This window comes from Pan paniscus, chromosome 8 (genome assembly GCF_029289425.2).
Source record: "Pan paniscus chromosome 8, NHGRI_mPanPan1-v2.0_pri, whole genome shotgun sequence".
NCBI lineage: Eukaryota > Metazoa > Chordata > Mammalia > Primates > Hominidae > Pan > Pan paniscus.
This window is the reverse complement of record NC_073257.2, coordinates 114,426,950-114,448,879: the sequence shown is the minus strand read 5'-3', so window position 1 is coordinate 114,448,879 and position 21,930 is coordinate 114,426,950. Positions and strand designations below refer to the sequence as shown.

Here is a 21,930-nt window from a genome sequence, read left to right as displayed (position 1 = left end):
CACTTTTATATAATGATCCTTCTATTGTTTGTTGAAAATAACGATAACATTTACTGGATGGCCCCAATAGTATTATTTTAATAACATATTCATTTATCTAATTCCTCCTCACTTTAAAAATCCTTTAGCAATGGTTATTAACATGTAAAGGTTAATTTCTCCACACCTGGCTAAGTGATCCCATTTAAAGGAATTTATCCTGAAGAAATACTCCGGTAAGGCTGGGCGCAGTTGATTATGCCTGTAATCCCAGCACTTTGGGAGGCCAAGGCGGGCGGATCACCTGAGGTCAGGAGTTCGAGATCAGCCTGGGCAACACGGTGAAACCCCGTCTCTACTAAAAATACAAAATTAGCCGGGTGTGGTGGCACATGCCTATAATCCCAGCTACTCGGGAGGCTGAGGCAGGAAAATCGCTGGGAGGAGAACCTGGGAGGCGGAGGATGCAGTGAGCCAAGATCGCGCCATTGCACTCCAGCCTGGGCAACAAGAGTAAATCTCCATCTCATCAAAAAAAAAAAAGAAATACTTCGGTAAGAATACAAAGATGTACATATACGAGGACGCTCACTGCAGCTTTGTGAAAGGAAAAAATTAGAAATGACCCAAATGTCTAACAATAGAAGACTGGTTAAATAAAGTACAGTATATGTAGGTATTAAAAAAGTGTCACGTTAAAAAGAACATCCTGACAGATGTCCAAATGATAGTAAGTTAAAAAAGCAAGGTGAAAAACAGTATGAAAAGCATAGTCCATTTTTACAAAATACTGCAAGTTCTTTTTTTTTGAGACTGAGTCTTGCTCTATCACCCATGCTGGAGTGCAGTGGCATGCTCCCAGCTCACTGCAACCTCCGCCTCCCAGGTTCAAGCAATTCTCGTGCCTCAGCCTCCCAAGTAGCTGGGACTACAGGCATGCACCACCACACCTGGCTAATTTTTGTATTTTTTTTTAGCAGAGATGGGGTTTCATCATGTTGGCCAGGCTGGTCTCAAACTTCTGACCTCAAGTGATCCACCCATCTCAGCCTCCCAAAGTGCTGGGATTACAGGTGTGAGCCACTGCGCCTGGTCAAAATACTGCAAATTCTATCCAGACATACGCATGGCAAACAAAACCTGGAAAGAGGAACACCAAAGTTTTCTCTGTGAGGGAATGAATTATGAAGGACTTTCACCTTCTGTGTCAGATTTTAAATTTCTAAGTTTCAATTTTATAATGAGCAAGTATTTCTTTTATAAACAGGGGAAAGGGAAGAAAATGTGAAAACAAAAAAAAAATCTCTGTTAGCATTAGAGTCTGTCAGTACCACAGGGTTGGATCAGCCATGAGCTCTGATGGCCTGGGAGAGATCCCTACTCATGCAGTGCCATCCCAGCACTCAGAAATCGAGCCACTCACAAATCGAGCCAACTGAGCACATGTCATGAGGTTGCCATTAAACAGCAGCAAGTGAAGGCACTTCAATTTCCAGTGTCAGTTACAAGGTTGGGGAGATACGTTTTTCCTAAAAACGCAAATGAAATTGCCTTGGAATTTGTGGTTAAAGCCTACCAATGGCAGAACTGAGAGCAGATAGCCTCTCCAGCAGAATTCTAAAGCACAGTTCAGAAATCAAGCCCTGTTGAGTTGGGGAATGGTTTCTTTCTAATGAAACCCAGAGGATGGGGGGCAGGGGAAGAGTAACTGGCAATCTGAAAAGAATAAACTGATCGTAAAATGAAAGGGGAACAGGGAAGTAAGAAAAACTGGCTGCAAAGTAGGACAGACAGACATGGAAGTGTCTACTGGTGAAGTTACTGATACATTTATTGCAAAACTTTCCAAACGACTCATGCCACAGGCTAGATTTGTTTGTAAATCTGCCATAGCAGGTGAAATGACAGCCATCCTGTCCTCGTGACTGGAACATTCTCTTCCCAGGCCCAGTGTCCTGATCAATAGGCAAGGTTCCTCTGATCCCAGGCAGGGCTGGGGCTTCTTAGGTGGGAGTGTTTTGCCTACACGATGGGCATTCCCCTCCTTACTAACAGAACCCCAATTTTGGTTTTCTGCCTTTTCCTGGCCATTCCCTTCTGCGAGCCAGGCCCATTCCCAGCCAATATCATCCTTGACCTAACTCTAGCCAATGAGATGCAAAGGGGACACCAACGAGGGCGGTTCTGTGGAGGTTTTGGTTCATCTTTAAAGGACATAGGACAGAAATGTCTCTCTTACTGCCTGTAGACTCTGTCAAGGGTGATCAGGACGCTAGGATCATGGCAGCCATCTCTGGAATATGAGGAAACCAATTTAAAAAGACAAGCCAAGTGCTAAGGAAGGCAGAGAAGTTAAGAACAACTCAGGTCCTTGACAATATCGCTGAACAGATGGCAGCCAACCCTGGAACTGCCCCTCCTCCAGATGGCTTGCCATGTAAGGTAAGTGCCCTTATTGTTAGGCCACTCTGGTCAGGGTGTTCTATTACTTGTAGTCAAAACCATCCCAACACATACAAGACAGAACAGAAAGTGCCCGCTCCATCGACATCTCCTCTAATAATCTGACTTCCAAGTGTTAACTGTACACCATGATTACTGAGGTAAGAGATGTCCCTCCAGTCCCGTGGCAGCAACTGATTTTGCCTATGCAAAGCCGTGCTATTCTTCTGCTGGTGGTTAGCCTTTGCTTTAGAGGACTTCCCTCCTACTCCATGTGCTTGGAAGTGATGAGCAGAGGGAAGACTTTCAACGTAAATCCTGGTGGTCCATCTGGACCACTGCCACCAACCAAGGTGGTCACATGGCCAGACAGAACTAATCTGTGTCCTACCCCAGAACTGATGTAGAAATGTCCAAAGTTTAAAGCCTTGGCTGGGCGCAGTGGCTCGCATGTGTAGTCCTAGCACTTTGGGTGGCCAAAGTGGGTAGAGCACTTGAGCCCAGGAGTTCAAGACTAAAACCTGGGCAACAGCGAGACCCTGTCTCTACAAAAAGTTTAAAAATTAGCTGAGGGTGGTGGTGTGCACCTGTAGTCGTAGCTACTCAGGAGGCTGAAATGGGAAGATCACTTGAGCCCAGAAATTTGAGGCTGCAGTGAACTAAAAAGGTGCTATGGTACTCTAGCCTCTAGTCTGGGTGACAAAGCAAGAACCCTGTCTCAAAAATCAATTAAAAAACAGGCCAGGTGTTGGGGCTTGTGCCTGTAATCCCAACACTTTGGGAGGCCATGGCGGGTGGATCACCTGAAGTCAGGAGTTCGAGACCAGCCTGGCCAACATGGTGAAACCCTGTATCTCTACTAAAAATACAAAAGTTAGCCAGGCATGTTGGTGCATGCCTATGGTCCCAGCTACTCGGGAGGCTGAGGAAGGAGAACTGCTTGAACTCAGGAGGCGGAGGTGCAGTGAGCTGGAATTGTGTCACTGCACTCCAGCTTGGGCAACAGAACAAGACTCCGTCTCAAAAAAAAAAAATCAGTAAAAAACAAACAAAACACCGAAGCTAAAAGCACAAAGCCCTGTGCCTGCTGGGACTACAAACTGAGAGAAACTGAAACTAGGAATGATGGTGCTCATCTCCCCAATGGTGGCACATGGGGAGAGTCTGCAGAACAAGATCAACATACAGAGAGTCATAGCTATAGTCATAGCCCAGAGGACCCCATTTGAACATACAGATCAAGCCACACCTGAAACCCTTGTTGTCCCAGTCACCTAAGCCAATAAAGTCTGTTATTGTTTTTCTTTGTTTTTTGTTTTTGAGACAGGGTCTTGCTCTGCTGTCCAGGATGGAGTGTCCAGTTGTGTGATCATGGCTCACTGCAGCCTCGACCTCCCTGGCTCAAGGCAGCCTCGACCTCCCTGGCTCAAGTAATCCTCCTACCTCAGCCTCCTGAATAGCTGGGACTACAGATGCATGCCACCATGCCTAGCTAATTTTTTCAATCTTTTCACTCTACCCCTGTGGGGTTTCACCATGTTGCCCAGGCTGGTCTCAAACTCCTGGGCTCAAGCAATCTGCCCGCCTCACTGCCTCAGCCTCCCAAAGTATTGGGATTACAGGTGTGAGCCACCACGCCTGGCCCTGTTATTGTTTAAGGTAGTTTCAGTTGGGTTTCTGCCATTTTCTTTTTCTTTTTTTTTTTTTTAGAGGCAGGGTCTTGCTCTATCACCCAGGCTGAGTGCAGTGGCATGATCACAGCTAACTGTAGCCTTGACCTCCTGGGCTCAAACTCAGCCTCCCAAGTAGCTGAGACCACAAGTGCATACCACCACATCAAGCTAATTTCTTTTTTTTTGAGAGGGAGTCTCGCTCTATTGCTCAGACTGGAGCGCAGTAGCGCAACCTCCGCCTTCCAGGTTCAAGTGATTCTCCATTCTCCTGCCTCAGCCTCCTGAGTAGCTGTGATTACAGATGTGCACCACCATGCCCAGCTAATTTTTTGTATTTTTAGTAGAGACAGGGTTTCACCATGTTGGCCAGGCTGGTTTCGAACTCCTAACCTGAAGTGATCTGCCTGTCTCAGGCTCCCAAAGTGCTGGGATTACAAGTAATGAGCCACTGTGCCCCACCCATCTTCCTTCCTTCCTTCCTCCCTTCCTTCCTCCCTCCCTTCCTCCCTTCTTTTTTTTTTTTTTTTGAGTCTCACTCTGTCATCCAGGCTGAAGTGCAGTGGCACGATCTGGGCTCACTGCAACCTCCGCCTCCCGGGTTCAAGCGATTCTCCTGCCTCAGCCTCCTGAGTAGCTGGGATTACAGGCACGTGCCACCACTCCCGGCTAATTTTTGCGTTTTTAGTAGAGACACGGTTTCTCCATGTTGGTCAGGCTAGTCTCAAACTCCTAACCTCAGGTGATCCACCTGCCTCGGCCTCCCAAAGTGCTGGGATTACAGGCCTGAGGCACCACGCCTGGCCCATTTTCTTATAACTAGAAGAATCCTAACTAAATCACCCTAATCTGTCTATATCTAGCCACATCTGGAAGCCTTCACTGCCTCTGGATGCTCTTCATTCTCAGATCTCTCCCATTTCTACTTCCTTTTCTCTCCAGCTCAGCTTCCACCTCTGCGCAAACCTCCCAGAGGGTAGCTGTCTGCCAGCAGGTCAGGGCTGTTATAGAAGCCATCTGAGTCATGCTTCAGAGCAGGCTTCCAAGGTTGCCTCATACAGCTCCATGGCTGGCTGTGGGCATCTCCACCCCCGCCCCCACACCCACCAGAGCCTCATCGTTCCCCTTTCATTCGCCTCCCACTGCCTTGATGCTATTTCCAAGGCTGGGTTGTAGGACTGTGGATGTCACTTAGATCTGGAAAAGCAGGTCTAAACAGTTCACTTGCTTGATTACACTGCTGAGCATGTTCTCACGTGCAAATGGGTGGGTGGAGTGCTCCCCATAAACTCACTAAGTTTAAGGTGGACAGCACAAGTGAGGCAAGACCATCAAACAGAATTACAATACTATGTACGTAGGCAGGTATATCTGTATACACATCAAACATAAATGACACACGTTCTGTACAGTACGTATGCATGTAACTCTTGTAGCGTGTAACCACACAGGGGTAGAGTAATGCCTACAAGTCACAAAGGAGGTGCTCTGCAGCAGCAGCTGAGTGATCTGCTCTGAGAAAACCTGATAGACCTACACCAAATCTTACAAAATATTTACAATAAGGGGCAATTACTTACACTATATAAAGATTGTTCACCTTATTAAGGGATTTACTACAAGGTCCCACTAAACTGCATAGGCTCTACTGGACTTAGAATAGGGTTTGATTTGCCTAAGACTTCATAGGCAACTACATAAATCAACTACAAAAAACCAAGGAGCCACACCTGAACTGAATGTTTTCAGCTATATAATATGATGTACAAAACGAGGTAATTTTATTTGTATCAATATTACTGATTTTCCGTGTGAGTAAGATAATGCCTCCAAATGTCATCATGTCAGCTGAGGCTGCATATCTGATTCAGGGACGAGCAAGACATTTCCTAATACAGTTTTGCTGTTAAGTAGGGTCTGTCATTGAGGAAAAAAAAAAAAAAAAAAAAGACCAAGGTGTCCATCTTGATCCATATAAAGTTTTTTTTTTTTTTTTTTGAGACGGAGTCTCACTCTGACGCCCAGGCTGGAGAGCAGTGGCGCAGTCTCGGCTCACTGCAAGCTCCATCTCCTGGGTTCATGCCATTCTCCTGCCTCAGCCTCCCAAGTAGCTGGGACCACAGGCGCCCACCACCACGTCCGGCTAATTTTTTTTATTTTTAGTAGAGACGGGGTTTCACCGTGTTAGCCAGGATGGTCTTGATCTCCTGACCTCGTGATCTGCCTGCCTCGGCCTCCCAGAGTACTGGGATTACAGGCATGAGCCACTGCGCCCGGCCAATCCATATAAAGTTTTTAAAGACTGAATAATGATAATGATTACAGGTAAAACATAGTACTTACTGCGTACCAGGCACATTCTAAGTGTTTTACAGGTATTAATTTACCTCTCGATAACTTCATGCAGTTACTATTATCCCTGCTTTATAGCTGAGCAAATGGATGTACATGTTGCCCAAGGAGGCAGTAACTGGCAGAGCCAATATGAATGCAGGCTATCTAGGTCAGGAGGCTACACTCTTAAACCACCACACCATGCTGCTGCCTTGATCTGGCAGTCACAGGCAGATGGAGAACAGTTCAGGCAAGAGGAGTGGGGATGGGGAGCTACTTAAGCTATTAGCAATGAGTTCAGACACATAGTGCTAAGGATCTAACTATGCAGTGAAATCAAACAAAAGAAAAGAATGATGTTGGAAGTCAGGAGACGGTAAGAGTGTTGACTAAAAGGAGACGTAAGGGAGGTTTCTAGAGAACTGGTCTGTTTCTCAATTTAGGTGCTGGTTACATGGGTGTATGTGGTTTGTGAAAACTCATCAAGCTGTACAGTTATGTGTACTTTTTTTTGCTTTGTTTTGTTTTGAGACAGAGTTTTGCTCTTGTTGCCCAAGCTGGAGTGCAATGGCGTGATCTCAGCTCACTACAACCTCTGCCTCCCAGGTTCAAGTGATTCTCCTGCCTCAGCCTCCCGTGTAGCTGGGATTACAGGTGTCCACCACCATGCCCAGCTAAATTTTCTATGTTTAGTAGAGACGGGGTTTCACCATGCTGGCCAGGCTGGTCTCGAACTCCTGACCTCAGGTGATCCAACCACCTCGGCCTCCCAGAGTGCTGGGATTACAGGCATGAGCCACTGCGCCTGACCTGTTTTTGTTTTTGTTTTTGTTTTTTGAGACAGGGTTTCACTCTGTCATTCAGGCTGGAGTGCAATGGTGCAATCACCATTCACTGCTGCCTGTACCTTCCAGGCTTATGCGTAATCCTCCCACCTCAGCCTCCTGAGTAGCTGGGACCACAAGCACGCGTCACCACAATGGCTAATTTTTAAAATTTTTGTAGAGACAGAATATCCTTATGTTGCCTATGCTGGTCTTGAACTCCTGGGCTTAGGCCAACCTCCCACCTTGGCCTCCTGAAGTGCTAGAATTACAGACATGAGCCACCGTGTCTGGCCAAGAGCTGCCATTCAGAGCTACACTGTCTGGGTTAAAATTTGCCTTTGTGGCCGGGCGCGGTGGCTCACGCCTGTAATCCCAGTACTTTGGGAGGCTGAGGCGGGCGGATCACGAGGTCAGGAGATGGAGACCATTCTGGCTAACACAGTGAAGCCCCATCTCTACTAAAAACACAAAAAATAAGCTGGGCGCGGTGGCGGGCGCCTGTAGTCCCAGCTACTTGGGAGGCTGAGGCAGGAGAATGGCGTGAATCTGGGAGGCAGAGCTTGCAGTGAGCCAAGATCACACCACTGCACTCCAGCCTGGGTGATAGAGCGAGACTCCATCTCAAAAAAAAAAAAAAATTTGCCTTTGTACCCACTAGATGTGTGATCTTGAACATGCAGCTCAACCTGTGTTGTCTTGCTTGCTGCAACTGAAAAGCTGGTATATCACAGTCCCTAACCTCACATATTCAATGGCACACAGAGCACAAGTCTAAATGTTAGTCATTCCCATCACCATTTAGGCCCATAGCCATGGTCTCCTATCTTAAATCAGTTACCATTTACTTTTCTTTATCATTTTCCCATTATTTAAACAATTTACTATTATTTCCTACCATGTTCTAAAAAAAATTTAAAGTAGATTTGTTTTACCTGTTATTTAAATAATACAATCATATTACAAGAAATCTGGAAAATAGAAAGTCAAGTATTACACTTTTAGGAGTGTAGTCACCCTGTCCCGTTCTGACGTCCCTAAAGTGATCTGCAGACACAAACTACAGCAGGCACATTATAACGACCATAAGTGGGGCCATCAGGTACAGAAAGGGCCTCAGAGCACATATTAGTCAATGTATACTCAACAAACAGCCACAACTTTTATTTTATTTTGAAAATTTCCAATCCTACAGAAAAGTTAAAAGAATGATACAATGAATACCCAAATACCATTCACCCAGCTTCACAAGTTGTTAACATTTTGCCTCATTTGCTTTAGCTTCTCTTCATACACAGATGTTTTATTTTTTGACAATTAAGTTAAATCATTTGAATCATTTGACAATTAAGTTAAAGACATCAGGTCCTTTTATCCGTTAATACTTTAGCCTTTATCTCTAGCAACAGGGACATTATCCTGTATAACCATAATACCATAATCACATCCAGGGAATTTCACATACAGTACTATTAACTAATACACAGTGTAAATTCACATTTTTCCAATTGTCCTTAAAAAATGACCTTTTTTTTTCAATTCAGGATCTAATCAAGGATCAACAATGCATTTAAACTGCCACGTTTCCTTTAATGTAGAACAGTCCCTGCCCCTTGCCTTTTTATGTCTTTCATAGCACTGGGGTGCGTGTGTGTGTGTGTGTGTGTGTGTGTGTGTGTATTTTTTTTTTTTAGGTGGGGTCTCACTGTGTCGCCCAGCCTGGAATGTGGTGGCACAATCATGGCTCACTGCAGCCTCAACCTCTTGGGCTCAAATGGTCCTCCTACCTCAGCCTCCCAAGTAGCTGGGACTATAGGCATGCCACCACACCTGGCTAATCTTTAATTTACAGGGTCTTGCTTCATTGCCCAGGCTGGTCTCAAACTCCTGAGCTCAAGTGATCCTCCTGCTTCAGCCTCTCAAACTGCTGGGATTAGAGCATTGACATTTTTGAAGAATATAGGCATTTGTCTTGTAAAGTGTCTCACAATCTGTATTTGTCTGCTTATAATTTGATTCAGGTTAAACATTTTTGGGAAAATGCTACATAGTTGATGTTACATACCTCACACTGCAACACATAAGAAGGTACATAATAAGGCCGGGCGCAGTGGCTCACGCCTGTAATCCCAACACTTTGGGAGGCTGAGGCGGGTGGATCACGAGGTCAGGAGATCGAGACCGTCCTGGCTAACAAGGTGAAACCCCGTCTCTACTAAAATATACAAAAAATTAGCCAGGCGTGGTGGCGGGCACCTGTAGTCCCAGCTACTCGGGAGGCTCAAGCAGGAGAATGGCCTGAACCCAGAAGGCAGAGCTTGTAGTGAGCCAAGATCGCACCACTGCACTCCAGCCTGGGGGACAGAGTGAGACTCCATCTCCAAAAAAAAAAAAAAAAAAAAAAAAGAGGGCACATAATAATAATTTTTTCCATTATTAGCGCTGTTCTGTTTCACAACTACTGTGATTGTTACTTTTTTTTTTTGATATGGAGTCTTGCTCTGTTGCCCAGGCTGGAGTACAGTGGTGCAATCTTGGCTCACAGTAACATCTGCCTCCCGGGTTCAAGCGATTCTCCTGCCTCAGCCTCCCAAGTAGCTGGGATTACAGGTGCCCACCACCATGCCTGGCTAATTTTTGTATTTTCAGTAGACACAGGGTTTCACCATGTTGGCCAGGCTGGTCTCGAACTCCTGACCTCAGGTGATCCAACCACCTCGGCCCCCCAAAGTGCTGGGATTACAGGCGTGAGCCACTGTGCCTGGCCTGCCCTAGTCCCACTTCTGGCCAACTCAACTGGAGCCCCACAGGAAGGTTTGGAAATCAGTGTGTTGACAAGCTCCTCTAAGGGGTTGATGGGCAGCCAGATTTAGGAACTCCTGCTTAGAGAAGACCCATTGTAGCCTCCATGAGGGGACTGTTCCACAGGGCATACAGTGGTAGGTGGTAGTTATGGATCTGCCTCATGTGCCAACAACTGGCTCCCACAGGTGTGAAATGCGGGCAGAGGGGTTCAACCTAGACAGGTCTATTGTACCCCAAATGTATAACCTACTCAAGGTTTAAAAAAAGAAGTCACTGGCCAGGTGCGGTGGCCCATGCCTACAATCCCAGCACTTTGGGAGGCGAGGCGGGCAGATCACCTGAGGTCAGGAGTTCGATACCAGCCTGACCAACATGGAGAAACCCCATCTCTACTAAAAAAACAAAAAAATTAGCTGGGTGTGGTGGCGCATTCCTATAATCTCAGCTACACAGGAGGCTGAGGCAGGAGAACCGCTTGAACCTGGGAGGCATAGGTTGCAGTGAGTCGAGATTGCGCCATTGCACTCCAGCCTGGGCAACAAGAGCAAAACTCCATCTCAAAAAAAAAAAAAAAAGTCACTGTAACTACAGAAGCTACCAGATCTATGGTTCTCCAAATTTAGTCTCTACCAGAAGCACCAAGGAACATCACCCTCAAAGATTCTGAGTCAGACATCTGCAATGGGGCCTAGGAATATGTATTTGCAACAAGCTCTCCAGGTAGTTCAGAGGCAGGTGGTATAAGAACCATGCTTTGAGAGACCATGGCTTGCTCTGAACTTTATCTGTGATATTTCAAGAGCAAAAGGTTGGGAAAAGTATCTTGGCCTTCATTTGAAGGCTACTTACAAAAACAAAGAAACAAAATCTGAGATCAGATGGGAAATGCTTCTGAGCAATTAGCCACAGAGAAACATATATCAGATGACATGAAAGAAACCCTCCATAAAACACGACAAGGGTGCAGGGTGGCACAACATAACACAGAACTTGCTGCTGGAGGGCACAGGGGAGTACCCCTCTCTGCCATGGCCCAGTTGGTTTTCCAACCAGGAAACACCAGGCAAAACAAGCCATCCTCATGGTAGAATTGGGGCATAGTACTCCCAGGAAAGGCCACTCCACAAACATCAAAATATAGCTGCTAGTACTCAAAGTCAACCAGGCTCATGGCAAAAGGACCAGCAAAGCAGCCAGCCCTGGCCTCCTACCTGACTGGAACACGTATCGTGCCAAGCCCTGCATTAACTCTGCGGGCCATGTTGGTGGGGCAGACTCCCCAGTTTCTCTCTTCAGACGAAAGGTCAACTCAAAGCCAAAACCACTAGGTCCATCTGTTCCTGTAAACCTGAAAGACATAAAAAGCAAGTGTTTTAAGCTCAATTACCTTAGGAAAAACACTCTCTTGAAAGTCTAAAGTTCTCCCCCTTTTTATGGTGGCCTCAGTATCCAAATCCCCCATTCAGAGGAGTATCCCAGGATGTGAGCCTTGTGGGGAGGGAACCTGAGAAGCCCATAAGGAACCAGAACTCTTGCCTCGTCCTCCTGCCAGCTGCGGGTATGTGGATGTGACCTCGGCCTGGCCAAATTCTACTGCTGGCACTCTGAATTATGAGTTCCAAATTTTGTGGCTCTGGAACATTCCTTCCTGGATGATTGAGGCAACACTGCTGAAAATCTCCCTTGTTCATGCTCCTTATTCCTTCAAGCTATTAATAGGCATCTACTTTGTTTGCTAAGGATACATGTCCTGTGAGCCACAAGGCTATATGCTCTGTGATATGGTTTGGCTCTGTGTCCCCACCCAAATCTCATCTTGAATTGTAATCCCCATAGTCTCCACGTGTAAAGGGAGGAACCAGGTGGGAGATAACTGGATCACAGGGGTGGTTTCCTCCACAGTGTTCTTGTCATAGTGAGTGAGTTCTCACAAGATCTGATGGGTTTATAAGGCAGTTTTCTCTGCTTTTGCCCACTCTCTTGTGCCTGCCACCCTCTTCTCCTTCCATCAACATGGTAAGTTTCCTGAGGTCTTCCCAGTCATGTGGAACTGTGAGTCAATTAAACCTATTTTCTTTATAAATTACCCAATCTCAGGTATGTCTTTATATCAGTGTGAGAATGGATTAATACACTCTGTGAGGATGAGACCCTTTCTCCACTCCCACCTCCACTCTGCCCACAAGGGTACAACCTTGGGTGGCACTGGCTGGCCTCCAGACTCAGCATTTGTGGACAGGTCCTAAGGCAGATTCCAAATACTGGGTGGGCCCATATTCTTCCTGAAACTCAGCACCCACCACACACTCCTCAATTAGCACAAGCTCTTCCTGAAACCTGGCACTCCACATGTACTCTTCAATTGCTGGAACCCTAGAGATGCATGGGTTGCCCTCCCTTCCCATCCCTCAGTGACCCAGAATAATGAGGATGACTGCTTCTGTGGCCACAATTCATTAAAGTGACAATGAGAGAAAGCAGGAATCCCTGCCTCCCTGTTTGTAGGAAACACTCAGGAGCCCCAAGTCTCAGGGAAGTCCCTGAAAGGGACTTCCATCAGAGAGGGCAGTGATGTGGATCAGAGAGCTGGGCCTGGCTGGCGGGGTGCCACACCTCCCCAGGTAAGGGAAGCGTCCAGGGAGAGCTACATGAGGCTTGCCAGCATGGGAAGGTTAAAATTAAAATACATTCATGATATAATTTTCAGTAATTATATCTTGTACAAACATGAGCCACAATGATTATACACATGTAAACTCGTCAGCATACAAACACAAACCATAAACTAAGATGACAGCCAACCAAGCTCCTGAAACAGGTGATCAGAGGTGAGAATTCTCAAGGGCTGATGATGCAGTCAATGCCCAACCCTAGAATTCCACGTGGCATCTTTTCTTCATCATGATCATCATCACCCCGAGAGGCAAGGCCAGGAGATGGGATAGAAAGAGATTCCCAAGTCTCAGAAGCTGACATCTGTCCTAGTTTTCTGTGCCTGGGTGAACCCAGCCCTCCTGCACTTTGCAGGGAAAGATCACCTCTGAGAAGCTAAGTTCTCCAATGGACTGAAAAGGTATCATTAGAAATTATCATGATCAAACTCTATGTATGTATGTATGTATGTACGTATGTATCTATCAATCTATCTATCTATCATCTATGTATTTTTTTGAGACAGGGTCTCGCTCTGTTACTCAGGCTGGAGTGCAGTGGCGTGATCTTCAGCTCACTGCATGTGTGAACTCCTGGGGGCTCAAGCGATCCTCTTGTCTCAGCCTCCCGAGTAGCTGGCACATCACGGCACCTGGCACCTGGCTAATTTCTTTCTTTTTTTTTTAGTAGAGATAAAGTCTCCCTATGTTGCCCAGACTGGTTTCAAATTCCTGGGCTCAAGCAATCCTTTGGCCTCAGCCTCTCAAAGTATTGGGATTACAGATATGAGCCACCATGCCCCGCCTCTCTTTCTTTCTCTCTTTCTTTCTTTCTCTCTCTCTCTCCCCCCCGCCTCTCTCTCTTTCTTTCCGAGACAGCATCTTGCTCTATACAATGGTGTGAACATGGCTCACTGTAGCCTTGACCTCCCGGTCTTAGGCAATCCTTCCACCTCAACCTCCGAAGTAGCTGGAACCACAGGTGTGCACCACCATGTCCAGCTAATTTTTAAAACTTTTGTAGAGACAGGTCTCAACACATTGCCTAGGCTAGTCCTTGAACTCCAAGGCTCAAGTAATCCTCCCGCCTTGGCCTCCCAAAGTGCTAGGAACACAGGCAAGAGCCACAGCACCTGGCCCAACTATGTTTAAATGAAGTATCCACGGTTTGCATTTTCCCCAGGTATCTAGAGCAATGTGGGAAACAGAATCCATTTTGAGGGTACACACGTGGAATTTTGGAGACCAGGCCAGCAGAAGATGCTTGGACAACACATTGTAAGCTATTTTATTTCCTTGCTGAATTACCCTGTTTGAGGTCAATTCAGTGCAGGCAGGCTGAGGGAACAGCTATCAAACTGAAGTTGGAAGAGCTACCTCCCTGGAGCTGCAGGTTTGGGAGGGGTGTGAAAACATGGAGTAATGCAAGATTGACTAGAGTTAAAACTCTCTAAAGGGAGATGGGTCAGTAGGGCAAAGGGAAGATTTTAAGCAGCCACCAATTAGAGGCAGCTTTGTAAAATGTATTAGACTATTACTCCAGGGCTTTCATCTTGGGCCAAGAAACGTACATGATTTCTAACCACAAAAACTTGAGAAACAGACTAAAAGAAACTTGTTCCTCTTCGGCTGCACAATGGGAAGAACCCTCAAATGCAGAGAAAGAAATCACTGGATCAGATGCATCCACAAAGCACCACTTCACTAAGGAGGGTCCGTGTGCACACACGCCTAGAGGTGTGCATGCGTGCACACGCATGTGTCTACCATCTGCCTCCACGCAGGGTGCTTTCTGGGCCAGTTCTGTGGTGGGCAGGCCAGCCCTTACTTGGCTGGGTGGGAGGGACAGGCCCGGCCAGATGGTCTCCACCTGCATTTGATTACCACCCACGGGCTGGCTGGACGCAACCTCTAAACTCTGAAACATGAGTTTGGAATGGCCCAGCCTCAGGATAAACACACGACCTGAAGTCTGTCAGAAGTTCTCTTTTTCAAAGCAGGCTGCCCAAGCAATCACCAAGTGACAAGGTCATTCCATCTTTAAAGTCTCCTGGAGGGGCCTGGCTTGGTCTGGACTTCCTCACATGAGGGCTTCTCTAGCCAAAGTGGTTTTGTCTGAACAGAGAATGAAGCCCCTCCTAGGGAGCGGCTGTCTCTCACATCTTCCAAGAAAGGAAAGTATAAGGGGAAATTGGCATGTGCTGCAGAAGGTGGGATCTGGGTCACAGCAAAGCATTTTTCTAACACAGAAGTCTACTAAAATACTGGCTGGTGGTAAACGGGGCCAGTGGAATTTCTTCCTACAGAAATTAAAAAAAGAAAAAAAAAATTCTTCCCAGGCTGGCAGAGTGGGGGTAAGGGGTTCTAACTGTCTTATTGCAAAAGGAAGGATGAGATAAGACTCTCAAGATTGTTTCCTGCTCAAGGACCCTGGATCCTGTTCATGGGGGTGTCCGGGGGAAGGCTGGCTTTGTCCCAGCAGTTTGGCAAGTCTGCCTGATGGCTGTGCCAGCCCCAAGAGTAACATTAAACCAGAAGACAAGAACACATGCCTTGAATCCTAGACACACAACAGCCTGACCATCAGAACTCACCCAAAGGTCTCCCCCAGAGTACCTCACTAAGAAGGTATCAGTGAGCATCCAAGAGCCCAAAATGACTGCTGAAAGTCAGCATCTCATGCTCAACACCATTATTTATTTATATGTGAGACGGAGCCTCACTCTGTCTCCCAGGCTGGAGTGCAGTGGTGTGATCACAGCTCACTGCAGCCTCTGCCTCCCGGGCTCAAGTGATTCTCCTGCCTCAGCCTCCTGAGTAGCTGGGATTACAGGTGTGTGCCGCCACACCCAGCTGACTTTTGTATTTTTAGTAGAGACAGGGTTTCATTATGTTGCCCAGGCTGGTCTCGAACTTCTGACCTCAGATGATCTGCCCGCCTCTACCTCTCAAAGTGCTGGGATTACAGGCGTGAGCCACTGTGCCCAGCCCATTATTTATTACTAAGGAAATGCAAATCAAAACCACAGTGAGCTACTGCCCCTCCACACCCTCTATCATAACTAAGAGATAATAAGTGTTAGAGAGGACGTGGAGAAATAGGAATACTTGCACATCATTAGGGGGAATATAAAATGACGGAGCTACTTTGGAAAAAGAGTTTGGCAGTTCCTAAAAAAGTTAAACAGAGTCACCATATGATCCAGCAATTCCACTCCTAAGTATATGCCCAAGAGAACTGAAAACCTGGCTGGATGCAGTGGCTCATGCCTGTAATACCAGCACTTTGGGGGACCGAGGTGGATGGACCACTTGAGCCGAGGAGTTTGAGGCCACCTTGGGCAACATGGCCAAACCCCGTTTCTACAAAAAAAAAAAAAAATACAAAAATTAGCCAGGCATGGTGGCTCACACCTGTAGTCCCAGCTACCCAGGGTGGGGGTGCTGAGGCAGTGGGAAAATCATCTGAGCCGAGGGAGGTCAAGGCAGCAGTGAGCCTTGATGGTGCCACTGCACTCCACCCTGGGTGACAGAGTAAGACCTTGTCTAAAAAAAAAAGAAAAAAGAAAACCTGTTCACATGAAAACGTATACATCAATGTTCATAGTAGCATTATTCATAGTAGCCAAAAAGTAGAAACAACCCAAATGTCCATCAACTGAGGAATGGATAAACAAAATATGGTATATCTGTACAATGAAATATAACTTGGAAATAAAAAAGAATGAAGTATGCATACGCTATAACATGGATGACCTTGAAAACATCATGCTAAGTGAAAGAAGCCAGATACAAAAGACTACCTATTGTATGATTCTATTTTTATGAAATGTCCATAATAGACAAATCTATAGAGACAGAAAGTAGGTTGGTGGTTGCCAGAAACTAGGGTGAGGACGGAATGGGGAGTGACTGCTGATGGGTACAGAATTTCTTTTTGGGATGATGGAAATTCTTTTTTGTTGTTGTTGTTTTTGAAACAGAGTCTCACTCCGTTGCCCAGGCTGGAGCGCAGTGGCACAATCTTGGCTCACTGCAACCTCTGCCTCCTGGGTTCAAGCGATTCTCCTGCCTCAGCCTCCCAAGTAGTTGGGACTACAGGCGTGTGCCACCACACCATTAATTTTTGTATTTTTACTAGAAATAGGGTTTCACCATGTTGGCCAGGTTGGTCTCAAACTCCTGATCTCAAGTGATCTGCCCGTCTCAGCCTCCCAAAGTGCTGGGATTATAGGCGTCAGCCACCGTGCCTGGCCTGGGAGATGGAAATGTTCTGGAATTAGATAATGTACTGGTTGTGTAACCTTATAAATATACTTAAAAACCAATGAATTACACACTTTAACAGGGTGAATTTCATGGTATATGATTTATTTTTAAAAAGCTGGCATCTCAGGTATACCTGATATCATATCATTTAACTCTCTATAACTCTAGGACTCAGCCATTGTTATACTCATTTAACAAACAAATGAGAAACACTGATGGAGTTTATGTAATAGTCCATAAATCACAGAACAAGTGATAGAGGTAGAACTTGAAGTCTGTATAACTCCAAAGCTCATCTTTTTTTTGTGAGACAGGGTCTCACTCTGCTGCCCAGGCTGGAGTATAGCTGCACAATCAGGGCTCATCACAGCCATGACCTCCTGGGTTCAAGAGATCCTCTCACCTCAGCCTCCCAAATAGCTGAAATTACAAGTGTGTGCCTAATTAATCTATTTTGGCCTAATTAAGTCTATCTTCTTATGGCTGTGTGACCAGAGGCAAGCTATTTAACCTCTCTGTGTGTCAGTTTCCTCATCTATAAAATGGGGATAATAACAGTAACTGTTTCATAGAGTTGTTATTGGGGATTAAACATTTGGAAACAGTACTTAGAACACTATAAGCATTGTATCACTTACATTAAGTGAAGAAAGCCAGTCACAAAAGACCACATGTTGTATGATTTTATTTATATTACAGGAAAAATTGTATAATTTGTAATATATAATATAAATTATACTTACATCAAATGTCCAGAATGGGATTAATGGTTGCCTAGGACTGGGGTAGTGGGGATGAATGGGGAGTAACTGCTAATGAATATGGATGGAGTTTCTTTTCAAGGTAAAGAAAAAGTTCTAAAATTAGATTGTAGTGAAGGTTACATAACTATAAATATGCAAAAAACCATGAAAGCGTACATTTTAAATGGGTGAACTGTATGCTACATTAATTATATCAATAAATGCTTTATTCATTTATTTTTTAATTTGGAAAAAACTCAAAAACCTGATAGAAAAAATTCACAAACAAGATATACAGATATTCCTTAAGCATAAGACAAGATGTTTGACCTCACACATAATAAAAGAAATGCAAATGAAAACAATGAGATACCATTCTCACCTATCAGATTGGCAAAAATTAGTAAGTATGACATCATATTCTGTTGCTGAGGTTGTGGGGGAAGAGACACTCTCATATGTTGCCGGTATGGATATAAATTAGTACAACTTATATGGAGGAGAATTAGGCAGTACCTAATAAAACTACATATAGGTTTATACCTTTGGATCCAGCAATCCCACTTCTAAGAACTTATAATTGCAAAATACTGGAAATCACCTAAATGCCCATTTATAGGAGAATGACTCAAAGTGCTGTAAGAAAATGCTGCTGTAAGAAAGAATGAAGAACTCTACAAATTGGTATAAACACTGTTAGGCAAAAAAAGCAAAAGAGGCTGGGCATGGTGGTTCATGCCTGTAATTCCAGCACTTTGGGAGGCCAAAGCCGGTAGATTGCTTGAGCCCAGGAATTCGACACCAGGTTGGGCAACATGGCGAAGCCTTGCCTCCACAAAAAGTACAAAAATTAGCTGGGCATGGTGGCACGTGCCTGTAGTCCCAGCTACTCAGGAGGCTAAGGCAGGAGGATTGCTTGAATCCAGGAAGCAGAAGGTACAGTGAGCTGTGATTACGCCACTGCACTCCAGCCTGGGTGACAGACGGAGACTCAGTCTCAAAAAAAAAAAAAAAAGAGCAAAAGGATATTATAGTATGTTTTTGAGGAAGAAAGAAAGGAAGATAGGAGCCAGGCATGGTGGCTGACATCTGTAATCCCAGAACTTTGGGAGGCCAAAGCAGGTGGATCACCTGAGTTCAGGAGTTCAAGACCAGCCTGGCCAACATGATGAAACCCCATCTCTACTTAAAAAAATATATATATATATAGGCCGGGCGCAGTGGCTCACATCTGTAATCCCAGCACTTTGGGAGGCCGAGGTGGGCGGATCATGAGGTCAGGAGTTCAAGACCTGCCTGACCAACATGGAGAAACCCTGTCTCTACTAAAAATACAAAAACTAGCTGGGAGTGGTGGTGTGCACCTGTAATCCCAGCTACTCAGGAGGCTGAGGCAGGAGAATCGCTTGAATCCGGGAGGCAGAGGTGGCAGTGAGCCGAGATCACGCCACTGCACTCCAGCCCAGGCAACAGAGTGAGACTCCATCTCAAAAAAAAAAAAAGCCAAGGTGGGTGGATCACTTGAGGTCGGGAGTTCAAGTCCAGCCTGACCAACATGGAGAAACCCCATCTCTACCAAAAATACAAAATTAGTCGGGCATGGTGGCGCATGCCTGTAATCTCAGCTACTCGGGAGACTGAGGCAGGAGAACTGCTTGAACCCAGGAGGCAGAGGTTGCGGTGAGCCAAGATCGCACCATCATTGCCCTCCAGCCTGGGCAACAAGAGCGAAACTCTGTCTCAAAAAAAAAAAAAAAAATTAGCCGGGCATGGTGGTGTACACCTGCAATCCCAGCTGCTGGGGAAGCTGAGGCAGGAGAATTGTTTGAACCTGGGAGGTGGAGGTTGCGGTGAGCCGAGATCACACCATTATACTCCAGCTTGGGCACCAAGAGCAAAACTGTCTCAAAAGGGAAAAAAAAAAAAAAAAAAAAAAAAGCCGGGCGCGGTGGCTCACGCCTGCAGTCCCAGCACTTTGGGAGGCCGAGGCAGGCAGATCACCTGAGGTCAGGAGTTGGAGACCAGCCTGGCCAACATGGTGAAACCTCGTCTCTACTAAAAATACAAAAATTTGCCAGGCGTGGTGGCACATGCCTGTAGTTCCAGCTACTAGAGAGGCTGAGGCAGGGGAATCGCTTGAACCCAGAAGGCAGAGGTTGCAGTGAGCCGAGATCGCACCACTGCACTCCAGCCTGGGTGACAGAGCGAGACTCCATCTCAAAAAAAAAAAAAAAAAGAAAGAAAGAAAAGTAGGAAAATATACATTACCTACTCATTTCTGTAGAAAGCCATGTGGGAAGGATAAACCAAAAATGAATGAGATGGATTCTTACATGCAGTAGGTGGGAAGGCGGTAGAAAGCACTGCAGGGTGTGGAGGTGTGTAACATTTATTTGAATATACCTTTTTGTATAGTTCTCACTTTTGGTTTTGGATCCGTGATAATGCTTTCACATACTCAAAATAAATGAAACAGAATCAATGAGGAGGGAGAAAATGCTAAAATATAATACAAACAGAAATTAATGAACCTAACAGTATTTCAAATCAACCATATAACCACACTGAAAGGGGGAAAAAAAGATATAACCCAAGTAACTTTTTTTTTTCGAGATGGAGTCTTGCTCTGTCACCCAGTCTGGAGTGCAATGGCGCGATCTCTGATCACTGCAACCTCCGCCTCCCGGGTTCAAGTGATTCACCTGCCTCAGCCTCCCGAGTAGCTGGGATTACAGACGCACACCATCATGCCCAGCTAATTTTTGTATTTTTAGTAGAGACAGGGTTTCACCATGTTGGCCAGGCTGGTCTCGAGCTCCTGACCTCAAGTGATCCACCCACCTTGGCCTCCCAGAGCACTAGGATTATAGGTGTGAGCCACTGTGCCTGGTCTGAAATATATATATATATATTTTTTTTTTAAAGGCAGGCAGGAATGAATGCCACGGGTATAGTATTTATTTAGTTAGTTAGTTATTATTTTTTGAGACAGAGTCTTGCTCTGTTGCCCAGGCTGGAGTGCAGTGGTGTGATCTCGGCTCACTGCAACCTCTGCCTCCCAGGTTCAAGTGATTCTCCTGCCTCAGCCTCCTCAGCAGCTGGGACTACAGGTGTGCACCAATACACCTGGCTAATTTTTGTATTTTTGGTAGAGACGGGGTTTCACCATGTTGGCCAGGCTGGTCTTGAACTACTGACCTCAAGTGATCCACCCACTTCGGCCTCCCAAAGTGCTGGGATTACAGGCATGAGTCACTGCACCAGGCCCCCATAGGTATAGCTTTAGAATTGGAGGTATCAGTATGAATTCATGGTATTTAAGAGAGAAACCAATATGGAAATAGAGTGGTATGTGTATATGTGCGTGTGTGTTTCCTAGTTCTCGCCACTGGGAGCAGTGACACTCCAAGAGCAATGATAATACCTAGCCTCCGGATCATGGCTTCTATATACCATTCTCCACTAAATAAAACCAGGGCTTCCTGGATAAATGGCTGATTCCTGGGCTGGCAAAGTACAAAATGATTCTGAAATTTCCTACTGTGCCAGAAAGTAAGGAAGTGGTTCAGAGAATGATGGGAACATGCCAAAAGTAGAGAGAAGCCAAATTCAAGGTTCTCACTGGCCAAATCAACAACAATCTGAGCGTTAAATTAAAGCATCCTAACAAATTATAATCTATTAATTAAAATAAAAATCTATGAGTCCACACTGATTGTAATGGACCTAGTGATACTGGCTCTAAAGATTTTGGACTTGCCAGCATCTGTAATCGCATGAGCTAATTCTTTCTCCTAAATCTCTTTATAGATTTGTATTTATATTATGTGTATAGATAATATATAGATATGTGGATGTGCATCTCCAATTGTTTTTCCTAGAGAGCCCTAATACATTGATATAAATAAATGAATAAGTAAGTAAATATGGAGAAGACTCTTCCTTACAGTAAAATCTCAATATCAATGAATGAATGTAGAAACAATTATCAAATGAGAAGTCACCATTTGACAACTATTGTAATAATAATTCAGGCAAGAATCATCAACTGGTGGTAAAAACAGTGGGTAAAAAATCTGATGAGAAACAAGATACTGACATAGCCTCAAAATGCCTTCCCACAAGTTACTTATTAATTATTAATGGAAAAGCAGTAACTATACAGAAGAGAAACCTAGCAGACACCACCTTAACCAAACAATCAAAGTAATTA

General features: G+C 45.3%; 1 protein-coding gene across 6 annotated transcripts in view; it reads right to left on the bottom strand.

The window, feature by feature from the left end:
- The window catches only part of SUFU (SUFU negative regulator of hedgehog signaling), a 125,919-nt gene that overhangs the window by 66,880 nt on the left and 37,109 nt on the right, over positions 1 to 21,930 (bottom strand). For all 6 annotated transcript variants that reach the window (XM_055093326.2, XM_055093325.2, XM_034931388.3 and 3 more), the window contains one exon: positions 11,266 to 11,402. In XM_055093326.2, coding sequence (XP_054949301.1) covers positions 11,266 to 11,402 — 137 coding nt within the window. The remainder of the gene's footprint in view (positions 1 to 11,265; positions 11,403 to 21,930) is intronic.